The sequence below is a fragment of the Vespa mandarinia genome, chromosome 9 (genome assembly GCF_050613455.1).
Source record: "Vespa mandarinia isolate Hongniang chromosome 9, ASM5061345v1, whole genome shotgun sequence".
NCBI classification, from domain to species: domain Eukaryota; kingdom Metazoa; phylum Arthropoda; class Insecta; order Hymenoptera; family Vespidae; genus Vespa; species Vespa mandarinia.
In genome coordinates, this window is record NC_140818.1 from 3,720,767 (window position 1) to 3,740,000 (window position 19,234).

At 34.8% G+C, this 19,234-nt stretch overlaps 3 protein-coding genes across 16 annotated transcripts in view; 1 reads left to right on the top strand and 2 right to left on the bottom strand.

Annotated features, from left to right (window-relative positions):
* Positions 1-740: 740 nt before the first annotated feature.
* On the top strand, positions 741-4,272 carry LOC118443395 (uncharacterized). Its single transcript, XM_035870324.2, has 3 exons — positions 741-1,008; positions 1,919-2,036; positions 3,818-4,272. Exons 1-3 carry the CDS (start codon positions 850-852, stop codon positions 4,006-4,008), a joined length of 468 nt encoding a protein of 155 aa, XP_035726217.1. The 5' UTR covers positions 741-849; the 3' UTR covers positions 4,009-4,272.
* A 2,273-nt stretch (positions 4,273-6,545) lies between these two features.
* simj (transcriptional repressor p66-beta simjang) lies at positions 6,546-16,348 on the bottom strand. Of its 13 annotated transcripts, XM_035870303.2 has the most exons (10): positions 13,138-13,257; positions 12,850-12,952; positions 12,165-12,233; positions 11,707-11,993; positions 11,387-11,645; positions 11,025-11,304; positions 10,722-10,787; positions 9,985-10,418; positions 9,602-9,906; positions 6,546-9,477 (listed from the first exon to the last, which is right to left on the bottom strand). In XM_035870303.2, the coding sequence occupies exons 3-10, from the start codon at positions 12,212-12,214 to the stop codon at positions 9,221-9,223; spliced, it is 1,938 nt and encodes a 645-aa protein (XP_035726196.1). In that variant the 5' UTR covers positions 12,215-12,233; positions 12,850-12,952; positions 13,138-13,257; the 3' UTR covers positions 6,546-9,220. The 13 variants fall into 13 exon arrangements, with proteins under 13 accessions (XP_035726196.1, XP_035726194.1, XP_035726197.1 ...); XM_035870301.2 differs by lacking the exons at positions 12,850-12,952; positions 13,138-13,257 and adding an exon at positions 15,728-16,348; XM_035870304.2 differs by lacking the exons at positions 12,850-12,952; positions 13,138-13,257 and adding an exon at positions 15,728-16,347 and having other exon boundaries at positions 11,707-11,990.
* Positions 12,212-19,234, bottom strand: part of LOC118443388 (F-box only protein 33) — a 20,949-nt gene continuing 13,926 nt past the window's right edge. Inside the window, exon 8 of one of the 2 annotated variants that reach the window (XM_085659131.1) lies at positions 12,212-12,233. The gene's annotated coding sequence lies outside the window, so the exon portion shown is untranslated. Of the gene's footprint in view, positions 12,234-18,211 lie in introns of those variants that run through there. The other variant, XM_085659130.1, reaches the window with a different exon arrangement.

Consider the following 19,234-nt stretch of genomic DNA (forward strand, 5'->3'; position numbering starts at 1 on the left):
AATTTTTATTATTTTAAATAAGAATAATTAAAAATTAATTAAAAATGTTTAAAATACTAACCCCAATAAATTGCTGTTTTCAAATAATGTGATGTCATCGATCGTTATAGATCTATGTCTATATATATATATTTTTTTTTTATGTGTGATAACTTTAATAACCTTTCTTTTTTCTTTTTCTTTTTAATTTCTTTCAACTACGCACAAACAGAACGTAAATTTCTTGCTTAATGTGGCAATTGATTCTGCAAAAAATCGAAAAAGAATTAATCAATAAATTTTTTAAATTACGCAAATACTTCTTTTCTCCCTCTTCTCATCGTAGAAATTGTGTCAAAAATTTCAAGAGGTTAATATTACGCGAATTTTCTTTTTTTTTCTTTTCTCTTTTTTTTCTTCCCCCCCCCCCCCCACCGATCGAATTCTTATGCAACAGAAACGATCTTTCAACGTCATTCCTCGACATCAATTATAATGATTAATCATTAATGTAATATTAAAAACGTATGTAAGATAATAATAAATATTGTCACTTCGATTTGTCGAATTTTCGACTGATTGAAAAATATTCGTACACCTTAATTGATATCATAGTTAGATAATTGTTTTGAAATTATATGAAACGTAAAAGAACGTCTTATCCGTCCGCACATATGTAAGTATATATAAGTGAGACAGTGTATCCCCCACCAGAAAGTGAATTGTCGACAGAGAGAGAAAAGAGAGAGAGAGAGAGAGAGAGAGAGAGAGAGAGAGATATCTAAAGTAGTAGGACACTTCTCTCAATCACCTGTTCAGTCGCGATTTAAATTTGTGCCGTACCGAAGCTTAAGTTTTATACTTTGCAATATGTCGTTCCGGGCTACATTCATGTGCCTATTTATTGTTACGTTAATCAATCGTTATCAGTGCACGGATAACGTAACCGACGTTACGGAACAAACGCATACCGAAGATGCGCTCGCAAAATTGGTCAGAATGTTTTCCAAGCCGGGAGCGTTTAAACGGGTAAGAGGAAAAGATATCGCACATTAGTGTATATATATATATATATATATATATGTATTCATGTACATATGTACGAGAAAGTGCGCAGAATATCTTGATTTCACGACGTACGATAAGTTTCCCTATTCGAGAAAACATATCGTTAATTTAAAAAAAAAAAATATATATATATACATATATATACATATGTATGCATAATATATATATATATGTTCTCCCGCGCTTTTTTCCAATCGAAAGAATTCCTACGAAACAAGATAGGAATACCTTTGTAATTGATCGAATCCAAATTGTTTTAAGACCAGTTAACATTTAATAGTAAATAGACCAATACAGCGTAATCTTGTATATATATATATATATACACATATTTTTTTTCTTTCTTCTTTTCCTTTTTTTCCCCTTTATTCTTCATAATGTTTTAAAGATAAGAAAAAGCAAAAAATTGTAATTGTTTAATGAATCGTTGCGAAGCGTTACATTTGGACTCTTCCTTTTTCGATTGCGTTCGTGAAGAAAAAAAAAGAAAAAAAAAAGAAAAAAAAAATAATAAAAAAAAAAAAAGAAAAAAAAGAAAAAAAAGAAAAAAAGAAAAAGAAAAGAAGGAAAAAAGGAAAAAGAGAGGAAAAAGCGACAATCTGTAATAGGAAAAACGACGGGACGGTGTGTGGTCGAACATTGGTACTTACGTTCCATATGTAGGAAAATGTCAATTGGTATTTTTGCAACATCGACGTTAAACTAGAAATGTCGATCTCTTCGTGTGATATGCACAAACAAACGATCGATGTGAAAATAAAAGAAAAAGAAAAAAAAAAAAAAAAAAAAAAAGAAAGAAAAGAAAATCTTACAAAGACGAAGATTTTCTATCTAACGAAAATTAATTGCTTGTCTTTAATATTGTTTTCAGATTAATACTTTATTAGGTGAGAATTCGATCGAGGAATCCTCGACGTCTTGTCCTAAAGGTGAGGAAGGTCTCGAATGTAGAAGGGCGGAAGCTCGTAGATCCGTCGATTGTCCGGAAGGTAATAAATTAATTATATTATACAGTTATTTGTATTAATATTAATTAATTAATAATTAATACTAAGAACTGTCTCTCTCTCTCTCTCTCTCTCTCTATCTCTCTCTTTCTCTCTGTGTATATATATATATAGTAATTTTCTTATCCTAATGAAACTTAACGAATGAAATTCTTAATCGATTTAACGGGATGTATATATCCTTTCAATTTTGATTATGACAAAAAAAAAAAGAAAAGAAAAGAAAAGAAAAGTAAAAGAAAAGAAATGACGTTACGTTGCAATGCAAAAAGCTATTGTCAAGGACAATAGCCACTCCCATAAAGTATTATGTATTTCTGTTTTAATTCAATGACACGCGCGAGACGAGTATCATAACGGGGAAAAAAGTGTACGGATTAAAAAGAAATTTATAAATGCAAAAAAAAAAAAAAAGAAGAAAAAAAAAAGAAAAAAAAAGAAGAGGCAACAAAAATATAATAATTCATTATCTCATTCACATTTTCGATTTTCTTCTTATCTATCGTTTTATCTGTAACAAAAAATTTTCCCCTCTCACGTGTCCGGTTTTATTTTACATCGTTACGCGGGAAATAAAACGGACGCGCAATGCTTTTCGCTTGTTACTTAACACGATTTCAATTAGTATATATATATATACATACGTATAGTATCTATGTATGTATATATGTATGTATACATATAAGAGAGCTTGAACATTCGGACAACGCCCATCGATATAGGTAACCATATTCAAAGTATATTTTCACGTAAAGGCGTATCGTATTATAAATGCAAGCGACTATCACATTCTCAAGCATTCTCTTTCTTTCTGTCTCTCTTTCTCTCTGCCCACTAGTTTTAAATAAATTATTCTTCTGAATAAATTTAAAAGTGAAATTGTACGGATTCTGTACAAGAGAACAAAGAAACGACGGATGATACTTCTTCAATGATCAATGATTGGAATCATTGTATTATTTAATTTTACATATGCATACGTATAAATTATATATATACGTATATATGTAATATATATACTTACATTTGTGTATGTGTACACGCGCACACACATATACAAATGTAAGCGCAAGTTATGTATCTATGTAGATTTAAGAGCAGTTTCGTAAATCGGCGAAAAATTCCACGTGCGATATACGTGACATGAGAGATAATTTTTAACTCTTTTTTCTTTTTCTTTTCTTTTTTTTTCTTTTCTTTTCATTCTTCTTCTTCTTTTTTTTTTTTTTATTGGTTTTTTAATGGTTCCTTTTTTTTTATGCAAATCTACGTCCCATATGTTACATCCACTTACGATTCAAAAAGTTCGAACTATAGTTTTAACCTAATTTAAACTTTAAAGATCAAATACAAAGAATTTGTATATATGTGTGTATGTATATGTGGTGGAATATTTTTCCTTTTCTGTTTCTCTCTCTCTTTGTATATATATCATCGTGACAAAAACACAGGTATAAAAAGTTCAGAGCTTGAAATTGACAAAAATATCCTTGAAAATGAATATATGCTTTTAGGTGAATTTGTAAAAAATTTCAGTACAAAATTTTGCTCATTATAGTAATCGTGATTGAGAAATATTATATAAAAAATGGATTTCTATTAAATGTGTCTTTATATTATTTTGTTTTGTAAAAAAATCTTAAATTCAAAAATTTATCTAACTTAATGATATTTCAATGCTAAACTGTATACTTGTATGTGTAGAATATATATATATGTATATATACATATATATATATATATTTTCTTTTTTTTGTTTTCAGGAGACTGTTATTGTCACAATTGTGCCGCAGCAGGTCCCGATTTATGGGCATCATGTTGTCGTGAGAGTCTCAGATGTTGCTCACATCTTGCGGCTGCTTGTAGAACGTGCGATCATCCCACTCTTTATCCATTTTGTTCTAAGCACTTTAAAAAGTGTACAAATCAAATGAATCAAAAGAAATTAACGTAAAGGTCAATCATATTTAACTCTCTCTCTCTCTTTCTCTCTCTCTCTCTCTTTCTCTCTATTTTTTTTAGATTATAATTTTTTAACGAAACCGTCCATTTTTTATTATCGTTATCATATTTATAATGGGAATAAATAAATACTCGATATATATATTACTATAATGTCGTTAAATTATAACGAATGTTAGACGATTAAATTTATAAAAGAAAGATAGTATAGTATATTTCAACCGTCCATTGCATAATCAAATCTATTTACATCAGGTTTCTAAACATATATATATATATATATATATATATATATATATATAGGGTATCTTATTTTAAACGATATGGCCAAATATCTTCGATCTTATTGATTTTATAAATTTTTAAATTATCAAATTTTCAAGTGAAAATACAATATTTACTGCAGCTATTTCATTATAGGTATATGCGAGACATATTTTTTTTTTTTTTTTTTTTTTTTTTTTTTTTACAGAAATCGATGTTTCGAAAGTAACAAAAATTGTTGAAAATATCAATAAGATTCTAAAGAAATAAATCTTTACAATTTATCGATATTTCATTGAATTATGACGCCTTCGAAATTTAATGAATTCTTTAATGATGATAAAATTTTTTTATGATTATTGAAAAGCACTGCGCTTAAAATGATTACAAGTTCAAAAATAAAAAAAAAAAAGAAAGAAATAGATGAGTAAATAAACAAGAAAAAGAAAATTTGTTGACGAATTCATTGACTATCAGATTCTTAGAAAAAAATAAATTGTATTATCGCGAAAGTTTGTTAGGTGCTCGTTGGAATTTTATCCCTATAATTTTTGTTGGGCTCAAAATATCCATTCAAAAAAAAAAATTGTTACGAGTTCCATGTATTGACAAAAGTATTTCCTATGAGATAAATGCAATAAATATTACAGTGTTTACCCACCTCATTAAAATTCAATTAATTTTATATAAAACATTTCTTTATAAAACTCATAGAATATAGGAGATATTTGATCATAACATTTAAAATCAAACACCCGGTATACATATACGTAACATAGATATATACATTCGTGAACCTGGTTAAACAGGTCCTGTTTGCTCTTTCCTCGAGAAAATTTTCGTTAGAAAAGTAATCAAATTATCGTAATAAAAGTTGCCTGGATTAAAGCTACTTTTTCAGAATAACTATTAGAGTCGTATAATATATGTATATGTAAATTTTGAAAATAAAGTTCTTAATAAAATAGATCTTATCATCTTATTCATTGCATTGAAAATAAATTTCTTTTAATAGTAAACGTAAAAAGACAAAAACGATAATAATAGTGGAAAAAAAAAAAAAAACAATTTTATGAGTTTCTCCAATGTTAGCTCGCAAATGGGAGACATTATGTAATATCATAAATTTTTAAATGATAAAAGTTTCAAACAGAGAGAGATACAAATATATTGTAAATATGCGGGATTTTGGATTTAAGCATCGAGAGAGTATTGTGTCGGCTATTAAGTACACAATATATTTCAATCGTTAACTGTTTTATATGTATATATATATATATGTATGCATGTATATATACATATATATATATACGTGAATTACGTTAGTAGTAAAAACTTACAAGAGATCTTTACCCGTCTCTAACTATAAATCGTCATGGTCTTAAAATATACTCCGGTAAACTAAATCGCGAACAATGTCAAGTTGTAAACTATAGTTAAACAGTCTTATTTGATGATCAGAGACGAAAAGATTAAATACTTGTTAGTCAAGTGACTTTCACTTTTATCGGTAATTCCTTTTTTTTTTCTTTTTTCTATTTTTTTTCTATTTTTTTTTTCTTTTTTTTTTTTTTTTGAGATACTTTTTAATGTGTACGTGTGTGGTACGTGCTTGTGTTGGTATGTATATGTATAAGTATACATATAATATAATATAAATGAATATATCAATTACTCTTAGGTACAATCATTGACAAGCTTTATTCGTGTTATTTTCAGACTATTCAGTAATCCGTAATCACTAATTATATAAGTTTATGGGGGCAGAATCGTTCGTCTGCGTTTTATACGCCTACATTTCATTTAGAGACCGAAATACGAATTTTGGACTGGACAAGATTTTCCCTTTCTTTCTATTGTTTTTCCTTTCTTTTTTTTTTTTTATTTTCTTTTTTTTTTTTTTTCAACGACGTGTCGCTTCTCAAAAGATTTCGTACGTTCATCGTATCGTAACGCAATCTCGATAACCGGCCGACGTAGTTTTGTTTTCAAGAGCTTTATATTTTATAATCTGATTTCTGATTTCTGATTTCTTTTTTCTTTTTCTTTTTTTTTTGGTTTTAAGTCTGCATCCCCCTCCCTCCTCCTTCCCTTTCTCCCATGAAGCTTTCGATTGTATAGCGCTTTTGAAGAATACATTAAAATCCTAATCCTGCGATACCGTTCGTTCGTTTTAGCCGCCATCGTGTACTGCCTAATGCAATTATGGCATATGGTTACACACGTTCGCACATTATCTTACATTTCAGCGTCGGTTTACAAATATTTTGTTGTTCTTTTTGTTTCTTTTCTTTTCTCTCTTTCTTTCTTTTTTTTTTCTTTTTTTTTTTTGTGTTAAAACCATCACATTTGTCGAATACAAAGATTTCTCTGCGCTTTCACAAGTGCTTATTTTCTAACAGCACCATCACGTAGAGCCAAAAATTCAGACTAGAAGGAAAGGGGAAAAAAAAAAAAAAAGTAAAAGGAAGACAATATAGAAAAGCAAGAAATTATTCTTCCTTGCAAAAGAGAAAGAACGAAACGAAAAAATAGAAAAAAAAAAAAAAAAAAAAAAAAAAAGAAAGAAAGAAAGTCAAATGAAAAATATAAAACAAAACAAAAGAAATTAAATGAATTAGTACAGAATAAGATCTTAATTGCATCCTACCAATCGTAGTACGTACTTATTATCAATGAATCTTTTTAAATTACATCAAAATCGTCTTATTATTTAAGGATCACGCATTTAATTAAAAACATCTTTATTATTAAAAAATAATCCTCTCGCAGGGAATGGGAGAAAGCGAGAATTGGAACGATAAATCATCACGTTCATTTGTATGTTTTATAAAACTTTAGTTTTTTTCTAATCAATTGTTAAAAAAAAAAAAATTAAAAGAAAAAGAAAAAGAAAAAGAAAAAAAAAGAAAGAAAAAAGAAGAGAAAAGAAATTATAAATTTACAAATTATTTAATATTAATTTTATAGGATAGTAAATGCGCAGCATTAAAAGTACATTTTTGGCTGCGTATATATGTAAATATAAATCGTGTTCTCCCTTTCTCCTCTCTTTGCTGCGACGCTGATTTGAAAGAACCTTCATCGATGGTAGAAAGGTGGCAGCAGTGGTACCATTGGCGACAGTGCAGGTTGACAACGACATATTCTTTCGATTCTCTTACACAAAAAACACAGATCTTGATCTATTATGCGATCGTAGACTTATTACGGTGTACATGTATATCAGTACGAGCTCAAAACCTATCACGTAATACAAAGAGAGATGATTATGCTATTTTAGTTTATTAACTTGTATCATAATACCGAGAAATATCAAGACTACAGTATAGTACTATTTATTTATTGATTCAGAAATGTATGACCGAGATTTGTTAGCCAGAGTCATAGAAATTAGGCTATTAGCGAAGGTGATAATAATTAATAGTATTGCTCGGGATGAGTGCCAGAGGGTTTAACTGTTATGTGCAAACTTTTTTTTTTCCGTTTTTTTTTTTGCAGAGGATAGTAAAAATTCGGATCTTATTATTTTTTTTTTCTTTTTTCTTTTTTTTTTTCTTCTTTTCTTTTCCTTCCTTTTATATCTAGCGCCTTTAACGCTTCGAAAAATTGCAATTAATGCACACGTCCTGTTGATTTTAATATCTTTACATGAATTGTGGCACATCAAATCAATCGTGCTGTGAAAATCTTAATCTTCATCAGTACATTCTTTTCTCTAAATCGAATTCGTTTAGTCGTATTTATGTATATTATACTTATAGAAAAAATTTTATCGAGTCACAATGTCGCCTTGATGTACCTCTTAATACAGAGAAAAAAAAAAAAAAAAAAAAAAAAAAAAAACAAAAAAAAAAAAACATTTTAGCCGATTTGTCATACATAGACATTCCTATTCGATTTGTGCGCGAATGACACTGGCGTCATTCTATTAAAAACATGTCGATGTGTGTGCACATACTCTGCCACGTATCGGCAAAAAGAATTTTTCTTATCGCTCATACATTCGCTTATTCTTTCACACGCTTCCTTGCAAATGATTATTATTCATAATTATAATTGTAATTCACTCTCTCTCTCTCTCTCTCTTTTTCTCTGACGTTCACTTGCTCTCTTTTTCTCTATCTCTATCTATTTCTATCTCACACATGCATTATATTCACCTTAAAAATACTCACAGTTGAAGAAAATAAAGATATACACAGAGTACAGGTACCGCCGCTGGTTATAATGATTTATTCAATCCAACGGCCAAGATCGGCTTAACTATAAGAGCCTAGAAAGATTCTTTCCTTCAACTTTAGTTATTCGCAACGCGATCATTTTCCACATCTATTAACGCAGATTATTACTTTTAATCGATGCATCGATATTTTCATATACTGTCTCTTTAGTGCCTTACTACAAGTGTTCATTTATTTTCCTTATCTTCACATTACTTCAGATATTATATACGTTATGGACATTACGTATTAAGATCCATCTTTATCTGCTTTTGTCCGATAAAATTATTCAATATCGATGCAGGATAATATCAAAAGGAAACACTGCTTGTGGTGTTAATGTTTAAAACGTACTGTTGCTCTTCAATTGATCATCAAGGTTTCATTGTCCACACTTACGAACGTTGAAACAAGTTAAACCATTACAATCATTCAATGATTAGAAATAGAACGTGAATTCATTACACGAAGAGTTTCTCGTAAATTTTACATACGTCTCTTGGATTACTATCTTTCCCGAACTGATCATTTTATGAGCGATTTACCAATAACGTATCGGTATATCACAATATTCCAAATCACAACGGCATGACATTTTGCGATATATCGTCTCTCTTTAATAATCATGAAACTTTTCCTCGTTCCTCAATTACTTCGATATTCCGTGTATTGTAATTATTTACTTGTATTTATTGTTCGCTCTTTAAATGCGTCCGGTTACGTTTTCCAATTATGCGGATGAGCTCTTGGTGGAGCTTGATTGCCCTGTGCTTGTGATGCTTGCGATGGAATCATATCGAGCAGGTACTGACGTTGAAGATCCGCTGCTTGCCGTTGCAATTCAACGAGGCCTTTACCTCCAGTAGCCTGTGCCATTGCGAGTTGATACGGATATAATATCGAGGTGAACGGTGGCATCATGTGCGCGGGAAGAGGTTGATGTGGTAACCCTGCTACAGGATTCTTTGCCAGTTCTGAAATAAATCAAATAAATTAAATTGTAAGAATAATTAATTATATTGTAAGAAGAATAAATAATATATATAGTTAAACGAAAAATTATTGTAGAATGAAAATTGGAAAATTAAATTTATTTACCTCTTAACAATTGCTGTTGTAAAGCAGCTGCAGTAGCCGCATGATGAGGGCTAAACTTTCCACTTTCGGCCAGTTTAACTAATGGATGTTCCTGCAGTTTAGGCGCAGGTGGTGTTGGTGTAAGCGTAGGTGCCGGTGGCACCTGAGGAGGAGGAGCAGGAGGTGTCGCTATTCTTCTTGTAGGAGTAGCTGCTTTTGGGACTACTTTTGGAGCTGGTGGATCTGGACTTGGACATGCTGCTTGAGCAAGCCTTTGTTCAATTTCTTGCTCTTGTTGTAGAGCTTTTACAAAAGCAGTCTTTAATCTGTAAAATGCGATAGAACATTTCATTATAATTTTTTTCATGATGAAAAGTATCGATAAACGTAAAAAGAATACTCACCGATTTGTATGCTCTGCTTTAAGAGCTTTCTTGACATTGGATGTCACACAATGTTCACAGATGACTCTAGGATCTCGACCTGCTGGAGGGCGTTGGAATGTGGCATGCTGTCCACGTGGACCTTCTTTTTTGCCACTACCTACTGGTTTTTCCCACTTCCAAACAGGCGTAAAGTCTGTTTTACACTGTGTACATTCAAACGGCTCAGGAGGAGGGGGTATAGCAGGTTCTTTCGTAATAAAATCAACCACATGCTCCAAGCCAACCAGATAAATAAACTCTGTGTTCGAAGGATTCGGTACAAAATGCATTTCCGGTGGTGGAGGTTTCGGTGGTGGTATTTGCAAAAGAGTTTTCTCCAGTTGTTTTCTTAAAGCCAACTTAGCAGCAGCCTGCCGCTGTGCGGGAGTTTGATTATCCTCTCTGGATCTATCCTATATATTCATAACACATTATTAGCTCTAAACATAGTACAAAATCCAATAGCATTCATATTTTATTGTGATAACATATTAATGATGCAATATCATAAAATTCTATTTAGCTATAATTTTCAGGCTGATATATATAAAAGCTTTTGTTAAAAACATTATAGAATTAAAATGAAGATCAATAAGCAGAAAAAAAAGAACACACATACAGCATAAGAGCAGAAAGGAGGACAGGTAGAAATTGTATAAGAGTTGCAAAAAGTCAATCTGATCATACAGCGAGTATAGGTCAGACAATGGATATACCTGTTCCGAAATTACGGGCGTATTTAAAGATGCTGTGGTTTTATTTTCTTGAGATCCAACAAGCAGCTTTGAATTTATAATAATTTTATTGTTATTCATATGAAAATATCATTTATATATAACTATAGACGCATGTTATAAACTACTGGCAATTTTTTTTAATCGTTCAATACTTTTATGTTGTAAAATTTGTATAAATTATTTACATTATATAAGATATTTGAATTGCCATTAGTTTTACATTAAGATGTCAATTGAAACATAATCCTTGTGATAAATTATGATGATAAACATTTTACTTACTTGATGTGCTGGTGTAGGGGTAGGATCTTTTGTGGAGCGTTCAGTTCTATCAGCTGGAGCATGATAAGTTGGCACACTTGGCGTTGCACTAGGTGGTCTACTCCGAGGATGCGGTGGTTGAGGTATTACCATGTTAGGAGGCATTCCAGTACTTGAAGTAGAACTTCGTCCAGTTGTAGGTGGTAATAACATTCCAGGTGGTGGTGCATGAAGACTACTACTTCTACTTGGTGCTGGTTGCCCTCTCAGTAATGGCGGTGGTGCTTTCCCTGTTCTATGCCTGTAAACCATTGTTATCCCAATTTAACATGGCAATATATAAAACCATATTCTTGGAAGAAAACATTGCAGTAGAGTTTTACCCATGAGGTGTTGGTTGTACTGTTACTGGCGGTGGTAATTTGCTGGGAACCTTAGGAACTGCCGCAATATTCTCTTTTAATTGTTGAGACTGTCTCAGCTTTTTTAACAGTACCAATTTCATTTCCTCAGAACGCAGCTCCTCCTTCAGTTTTCTCAATGTCCTTTCACGTTCAGCCAATTCATCTGAAGATAGTTCTTTGATTGGAAGCAATGGTGGCATATCAGCTGTGTTTGAAGGAATATTATTTGTCATTCGACCTATTAAAAAAATCTCTCTATAGCATTGTAGACCTGTTCAATAGATAAAAGAAGACCTAACCTTCATCGCTATCCGACGTATTTCCATTTAGATATCCATTTATTCTAGGCTCATCAGGACTCTCCGCATAACTTCTTTCAATTCTTGGTCTAAGATTACGACGAGTCCTCCGATCATCTCCTGATTTTGGAGCCAATATGCCTCTTGCTGCATTTTGAATGTTCCGTGCTTCTGGCATATTACTTTCTAAATTAGAACTTGCAGAGAAATGAACTCCAAGATCCAAGGGCACCCCTGCATCACCTGAATTAGTATTTATAGATGGGGAATTTCTTCTGCCACTGCTGCTAAAATACAAATAATAAGTTTCGTAAAAGATCTTATATGTTTTTATTTATCACTGCGCATTCTATTCTTACTATGCTTCTACAATGAAAACTATCAATGATATAAATCTTGTTATCGATTGCTAAATTTTTTTTAACTAAATATAGAAGTTCTAATGGAAGTTTGTTTACCTTACGCTCAGATCAACTACAGCATCACCATCTAACTCCATGGTTTCCATTCCTTCGACCACTGGGTATCTGCAAAACGTATATTTATCAGTAATAGACACACGTGCGCAAATTAACAATATTCTAGTTAGAATGAATATTTTCGTGGTATGGTAAGAAACAAGTGGCGAGCAATTACGTAAATTGACTGATATACGTAATATTCCAATACACGATTGACGTTTGTGGTTATTCGAACAGTTCGAAAGAAAATGGAAATAATTATACGAGCATTATTTTTATAATCATATGTGTTCAATAAAACACAAATTTTCGTAAAGCCCTAGTTATTTACGCACGAATAGCCTCCAAAATGTAAGAAAATTATATGCGAAGAGATAACGCACACGGTTGACACGATCTTGCAAGAGACGAAAATATCATGATAAAAACGAAGACGAAGAGTAGGACGACTAAATTGAAATGTGGAAAGCGAAGCAAATCGCTGAGTTAGCACACAAGAAAAGGAAAGAGTGAGAAAGGAGGAGAGAAAAAGAGAGAGAGAAAGAGAGAGAGAGAGAGAGAGAGAGAGAGAGAAAGAGAGAGAGAGAGAGAGAGAGAAAGAGAGAGAGAGTGTGTGTGTGTGAGAGAGAGAGAGAGAGAGAGAGAGAGATGTGTATTCGCAGATGTAGAATTCTAACCTAACCTTTTTAGTTTTCTCGTCGATGAAGAGCTAAGCGATAGTGTACATGGTGTCGCACAACGCGATTCCTTCGAAGAAGATATCGATGCGCGACGTGTCCCGGGTTCTGTTCGACAAGAAGTAGATAAGCGCGCGCGCGTTTATGCCGCTCTCTTTCTGTCTCTCTCTCTCTCTCCCTTTCTCTCTCTCTTTCTCTCTCACTCCACTCTATTCACTCACTCACTCACTGACTCTCTCTCTCTCTCTTTCTCTCTCGCACCGTTTAGATTCGTTCGTCTCTCGCGGGTATACCTTACGAATCGCGATCGAGAAGAATCAAACTCAATGCTTCGAAAGCGGCGTCTCCGCACAATGGCAGCTCTAAGCGTAGCGGTATAAGAACGTGGAAGGGGAGAGGGGTTGTCTCCACCTCCACCTCTACCACCACCTCTTCCTCCTCCTCCTCCTCATCGTAGTACCCCGAGGGGAGAGGGTACGCTCGCACATTAATTATTTCTCCTCCCACCCCGTCTAAACACATACCGTCTACCCCTTACCGCAAACGAGACTCGGCTACTCACCCACACACGCGCGTACTCGTCGACATCCTATAGTGGTAGTGGCACCGGAATCGCGCTGGAAAGCAATATATTTGTCTCTGTCTGTTTGTCCCTCTCTCCCTCTCTTTCTCTCTCCCTCTTTCTCTCTCTACCCCTCACCGCAACACCTTCCACCACTCTCGACTCCTCTCCTTCGCCACCACGTCCTCATCGTACTACTCTACTACTTCTCCTACTCCCACTCTTGCTCGCTCTCTCTCTCTCTCTCTCTCTTTCTCTCTCTCTGCGGATTTTCCCGAATTTCGTCTCAGTGTACCTTTCCCCTGCCCTCGTCCTTGCCTGCCCCTTCCCTACCGCCTACTCGGATGCCCTTCTGCCCTACGGGAAATCGATTTTTCGCCTGGGCCTTCCCCACTGCTAGCTTGCGAGAGAGCAGCAGCAACGTTACGAGGACGAGCGCGCAGAGAAGAGAGGAGTGTGTGCAACGGTTTTCCAACGAATTTGCTATCCGTTCACGCATCTCTCTCTCTCTCTCTCTCTCTCTCTCTCTCTCTCTACCCCCCTCGCTTTCCTCTCGCTCCCTCCCCCTTCTCACGATTTCACCTCGGTCGCGACGAAAAGCGCGACCTCTGTTCGCGACATCTATTTCTCTTCTTCCGCCTTTCTTTCCGTGCCCGAAGGTGCGCGCGTAGAAACGAGCGTGTCGTGTCTCGCGAGTCGAGAGGAAAGTCCGACAATTAAACGAACAGCTATATAGTATTCGGTCTCCTTGTCCGTTGTTATTATTATTGTTGTTGTTGTTGTTGTTTTTATTTTTGTTTTTGTTTTTGTCGTTATCGTCATCGTATAATTCCTAGCAATAGCCGTAGGCTATAGTAGTCCTTCATTGTCCGTAGCTTTTGTGTCAATTGAAACGAGAGAAAATAAAGATACTCAATTATAGTTTGGATCTCCCGCTTCTCTTGGCTTATAGACGTCACGTGACCTTTGTCCAAAACCGTAACACGCTTCCCAATTCGCTCGAAATGACGACACATATCTCTCTTTCTCTCTCTCTCTCTCTCTTTCTCTCTCTCTCTCTCTCTTTCTCTCTGCCATATCAGTGGACTGATGGGTGATATCTATTTTTTCAATTTCGTAATAATTTCTCACGAAACGAAGTTAACCGCTTCGAACGACGACTTTACGTTACAAAAAAAAAAAAAAAAAAAAAAAAAAAGAAAAAAGAAATCTGATTTTGTACATTTTCGAAATTTTCGAATAGAGTAACGCGGTTAATGAACCGATCTTACTTTGTTTTTCCACCTAACCTAGAGAGTAAAAAAAAAAATCTTCCAATTGGCATCGATTTCGAAAGCGAAAGTTTCGAAAGCATGCAACGTTAAGGTAGAAAAGGGGACGTCGAAGATCGAAAGATATATATATATATATATGTATATATATATATGTATATATATATATGTATGTATATATATATATATATATATATATATATATATGTAAGGAGAATTGGCGAGTTTGTCCGGTGATATCGATGCGGAGTATCGCGGACATTTTACGATCGTACATCGACCGTAGACTGCGTGAGAGAATAACGAGGGAAGGGGAAAGAAACTTCCAAAGAGTGCGAGGATTCAAGGACGACCCTAAACCGCACGAAGGATGAAATTCTATCGAACTTTTCGATATTTCTTTTCTTTACCGAAAAGAAAAGAAAAATTTCTTGTAGATAAAGAAAAACATAGAGGGAATGGCGATAGGGTATGTTGAGAGAAAGAGAAAGAGAAGGAGATAGAGAAAGAGAGAGAGACAGAGAGAGAGAGAGAGAGAGGAAATCGTATAACGCGTGACTCTTGACCACGAGATCGGCCTTGCGCGGTTGGTCAACTTAAAACAATCGTCGAATCTACTCCATTTTCGAGAGTAACGCTGCTCGCCATCTCGGCCGTTCCGTTGTGTATACATAACGAGCGTTCCTTGCCAGGACCACTTTTTTCCAGCGTTCCTGGTAATACTAGCATTAATAGTAATAGTACTAATACTAATAGTACTAGTGCTACTAGTATTACTAATAATAATAGTACTAATACTATAAATATTATTAATAGTTGTGATAGTAAGTAATAGCAGAAATATTGGTAAAATAATAAAAATGTAAAAGTATGAAAAATGCCAAAACTACCTGAGGTATAAGAAATTTACCTGAATCATAAAACTTTACCTGAAAATTCATTCTGCTCAGTCCCTATTCATTCCCAAATAATACAATGAAAGAGAAACACAGCGGAGTGACTATAGCATAGGGAAATGAAAAATTTAATAATATCAATAGTAATATATACCTGAAAATTTCTTCTCGACCAGTCTTGTCCTTGCTCTCGATAATCCCTTATATACGTACGTACATACACACACACACACACACACACACAGAGAAAGAGAAAAAGAGAGAGAGAGAAAGGAGTATGTTGTAAATCGATTTACAGAAAGGACGTAAGGGAACAGGTAGACGACGAACAATTAACGCAAAGGGACCTGGCTGCTGCCGGTCGGTTGGTTGGTCGGTTGGTTGGTTGGTCGGTCGGTCGATCGGTCGATAGGTCGATGTTCCTTCCAGTCACAATTATTTTCTAATTTTTCTTCTTCTTAAAAGAAATTTTAAACCACCGTATCACACAGTAATCGTGATATTCGTTTGTTTTTAAGATACAACGAGACGGCAATAATAAAACGGACACAATGATTCAGAATCGTTCATATACAGTATCTTCCTTACACGTTGCACGAACACATGTACGTAACTAAACATGCACGTACACTCTTCTCTACAAAAGCGGCGGTACACTAAGCGGAGAGAAATATACACATACATATACACATACACACACGTACAAGCGCGCTCGCTTGCTATATACGATCGTTTTCGTCTCTTAGTCAAGATAGATATATAGATATAGATATATATATATATATGGTGTATATATATATAATAATATATACTATATATAAAATATAATACACAAAACACACTTCATCGTCCAGTGATCATCGTTTTCATCGTTGTCATCATCATCGTCGTCGTCGTCGTTCTCGTCGTGAACGTCGTGCACATAGAATTTCCGCGCGTGAATCTCTTCCGTGCGTGCTCGCGCATCGCTAGGTCGTTCATCGCGTCGCGCCGCGCGGCGCGCCTAACTGCCAGAAGTGAGAAAGAGAGAGGATCGACAGACCGACAGGCTGATGGACAAACTGGTCGACGGACAGACGGACGGATGAACGGAGGACGGCAGCCAAAGCAGCGCCACGCCGCCGCCGTCGTCGTCGTCGTTGTCGTCGTCGTCGCCGCTGCTGTTGCTGCTGCTGCTCGTTCGCTCGCTTTACGCGCTCTCTTACGCGCGTTTCTTCCAACCACGAATGGAAAAGGATAGAAAGAGATAGATAGATAGAGAGAGAAAAAGAGAGAGAGAGAGAGGGAAAGAGAGAAAGGGGAGAGGGAGAGAGGGAGAGAGAGAAAGAGAGAAGAGAGAGAAAAGGATAGTGAAAGAAAACGAGATAGGAGGCACGAAAATCGTCCTTTATCGTTTCACAGCACGGGATCCGTAAACACGAGAAAGAATCCACTGAGCGATATTTTCCTTTTTTTACGCACTTCCGTTTACGTTTTTAAAGATTACCAGACGAAAACCCTTCCTTCCTCTCTCTCGTACTATATCCTTATTCTATATTATTCTTCTTTCTAACTATCTTAATCTCTTTCTAGTTATGTAGAGCTCGTTCACTCGTTCGTTGCTTCCCCTACGCAAAAATTAACCGAAGTGATTCAATATGGCGGCCTTGTCCGCCGTGATGTCTTCCCCTTCCAACTTCTCCTCCGCCCTTGTTTCGATGTTGCCCCGGCATCGTCGCTGTCGTTGTTTCCTCTGGTTCGTGCTATCCCCTCTCTGTCTCACTCTTTCTCTCCCTCTTTCTTGTTCTCTTTCTCTCTCTCTCTCTCTCTCTCTCTATATATATATATATATATATATATATATCTTTTTCTCTCTTTCTCTTTCTCTTACCATGAAAAGAGAGGCACAAACCGAGGTGTAACGGCGCGCTTAAGGGGTGGGGATGGACTGTGGACCTTATCGCCTCCGAAGCCGCCACTGTGTTCGCCCCTGGCGTGCGACCGATAGCGCCGCGAAGGAGCCGAGAAAGTGCCGCTGGCTACGGGGCTTACCGGAAGCACCCCACGGACTTTGTAAAATACGCCATCGTTGGCGGGGAACCGCGCGACGAAGAGTGAGGCGCGCTTTAAGCGCTGTTCACAACCTCTCTCTCTCTCTCCCTCTCTCTCTCTCTCTCTCTCCCTCTCTCTCTCCCTCTCTCTCTCTCTCCCGTACTTACGCACCCTCCTTTACCCCGCTCTACCATGCTGCCAGTCGAACGCCTGTCCGCTTGCCCGTTCGCCCTCCATCTTGTTTTATTTTTTCTCTTTTCTTCTCTTTCAACCGTTAGCGTTGTTACTTCTTCCTTCCTCCGTACATTGAAATTATCAGTTATTAAATATTAAATATTAAATGACTCTAAGATCGAATAGATATTTCGATTTAAAGAATTTAGACGTTTGTTGCTTGAAATAACGTTTGAGATAATATTTATTTATTCTTTTTTTATCTTTTTTTTTTTTTTCTTTTTCTATACATTGAACAACGAAAAAAATCGTCGAAAAAATATCTTAGCTTAGTCGTCTTATTTGGATTTATTATTAAAAAGTAAGATTGCGCTTGAAGTTTTATTGATTAACAAGGAGAAATGGGATTTTATTGAGGATAGAATTAAATAAATTTATACCATGCACGATTTTATTTATCGACTGATACACTTTTAAAAATTGATTCATACATTTGAGAAAACATTTGATTTTTCTATTATTCGAAGAGATTGCGTTAAATATTTAAATTATAAACCGACCATCGTACATAGAAGATTTTTCCTCTTTTCTTTTTTTCATTTCTTTTCTCGTAACGGAAACGGATACTAATTACACGCAGTAAGCGAGATAATGATTCTATTGGAAAAAAAAAAAAATATGAAAAAAAAATATGAAAAAAAAAAGAAAGAAAGAAAGAAAAAGAAAAAAGAAAAAACAAAATAAATAAAGATATGCCGGTCATTCTGACCGCGTTGAAAAGACGGACACAATTACGATAACTGAGTAAACTGTCAGTAATTGCTCAAACCGATATACGATCGTACCTCCGCGCAGTAATGAGTTCGACTTTATTGCAATAAAGAATATATAGTACGAAATTAGACAGGCTCATAGGAGAAAGAGAGGGAGGGGGAGAGAGAGAGAGAGAGAGAGATAGAGAAAGAGGAAAAGAGAGAGACAGAAGGAAAGAGAAAGATTCGATAAACTATAAATAAAGTGATCCGTACAAAAATCGATAATTAATTAACCGCGCGGAGGTTGTTAAGCGGTAAGAGAGAACTGCGATTGTGTGATAAAAATGTAACTCATTACATCGGTAGACGATCGAAAAAAAATTTGTTTTCTTTTTTATTACCGAACAAAAGGGCAAAAAAAAAAAAGCTACGAACCGGTAGCCGTGGTATATACGATGTATATAATAGACATTATATTTACGAATGCATGGAATATTTGTTCTAATCGATTTTTTTTCTCTCTCTTGACACTACTTCGGCATCGGTTCGAACACATCGATTGATTCAGTAGAGTTCGAAAAAGAAAAAAAGAAAAAAAAAAAGAAAAAACAAAAAAGAAAAAAACAAAAAACAAAAGAAAGAAAAAAAAACTTGACAAAGGTGACAAAAATTTTCGCGACGAATATTAGAATCGATTTTAC

What these genes read in the sequence shown, in the direction of transcription:
- simj (XM_035870295.2), bottom strand. Translation starts at nt 12,587, where the DNA reads ATGATATTTTCGTCTCTTGCAAGATCGTGTCAACC. An exon ending in GTACAACCAACACCTCATGG is followed by an intron (nt 11,305 to 11,386) that starts GTAAAACTCTAC and finishes AATGGTTTACAG; the next exon opens with GCATAGAACAGGGAAAGCAC. An exon ending in AAAGCAGAGCATACAAATCG is followed by an intron (nt 9,907 to 9,984) that starts GTGAGTATTCTT and finishes CGCATTTTACAG; the next exon opens with ATTAAAGACTGCTTTTGTAA.
- LOC118443395 (XM_035870324.2), top strand. Translation starts at nt 850, where the DNA reads ATGTCGTTCCGGGCTACATTCATGTGCCTATTTATTGTTACGTTAATC. An exon ending in AGCCGGGAGCGTTTAAACGG is followed by an intron (nt 1,009 to 1,918) that starts GTAAGAGGAAAA and finishes TATTGTTTTCAG; the next exon opens with ATTAATACTTTATTAGGTGA. An exon ending in ATCCGTCGATTGTCCGGAAG is followed by an intron (nt 2,037 to 3,817) that starts GTAATAAATTAA and finishes TTTTGTTTTCAG; the next exon opens with GAGACTGTTATTGTCACAAT.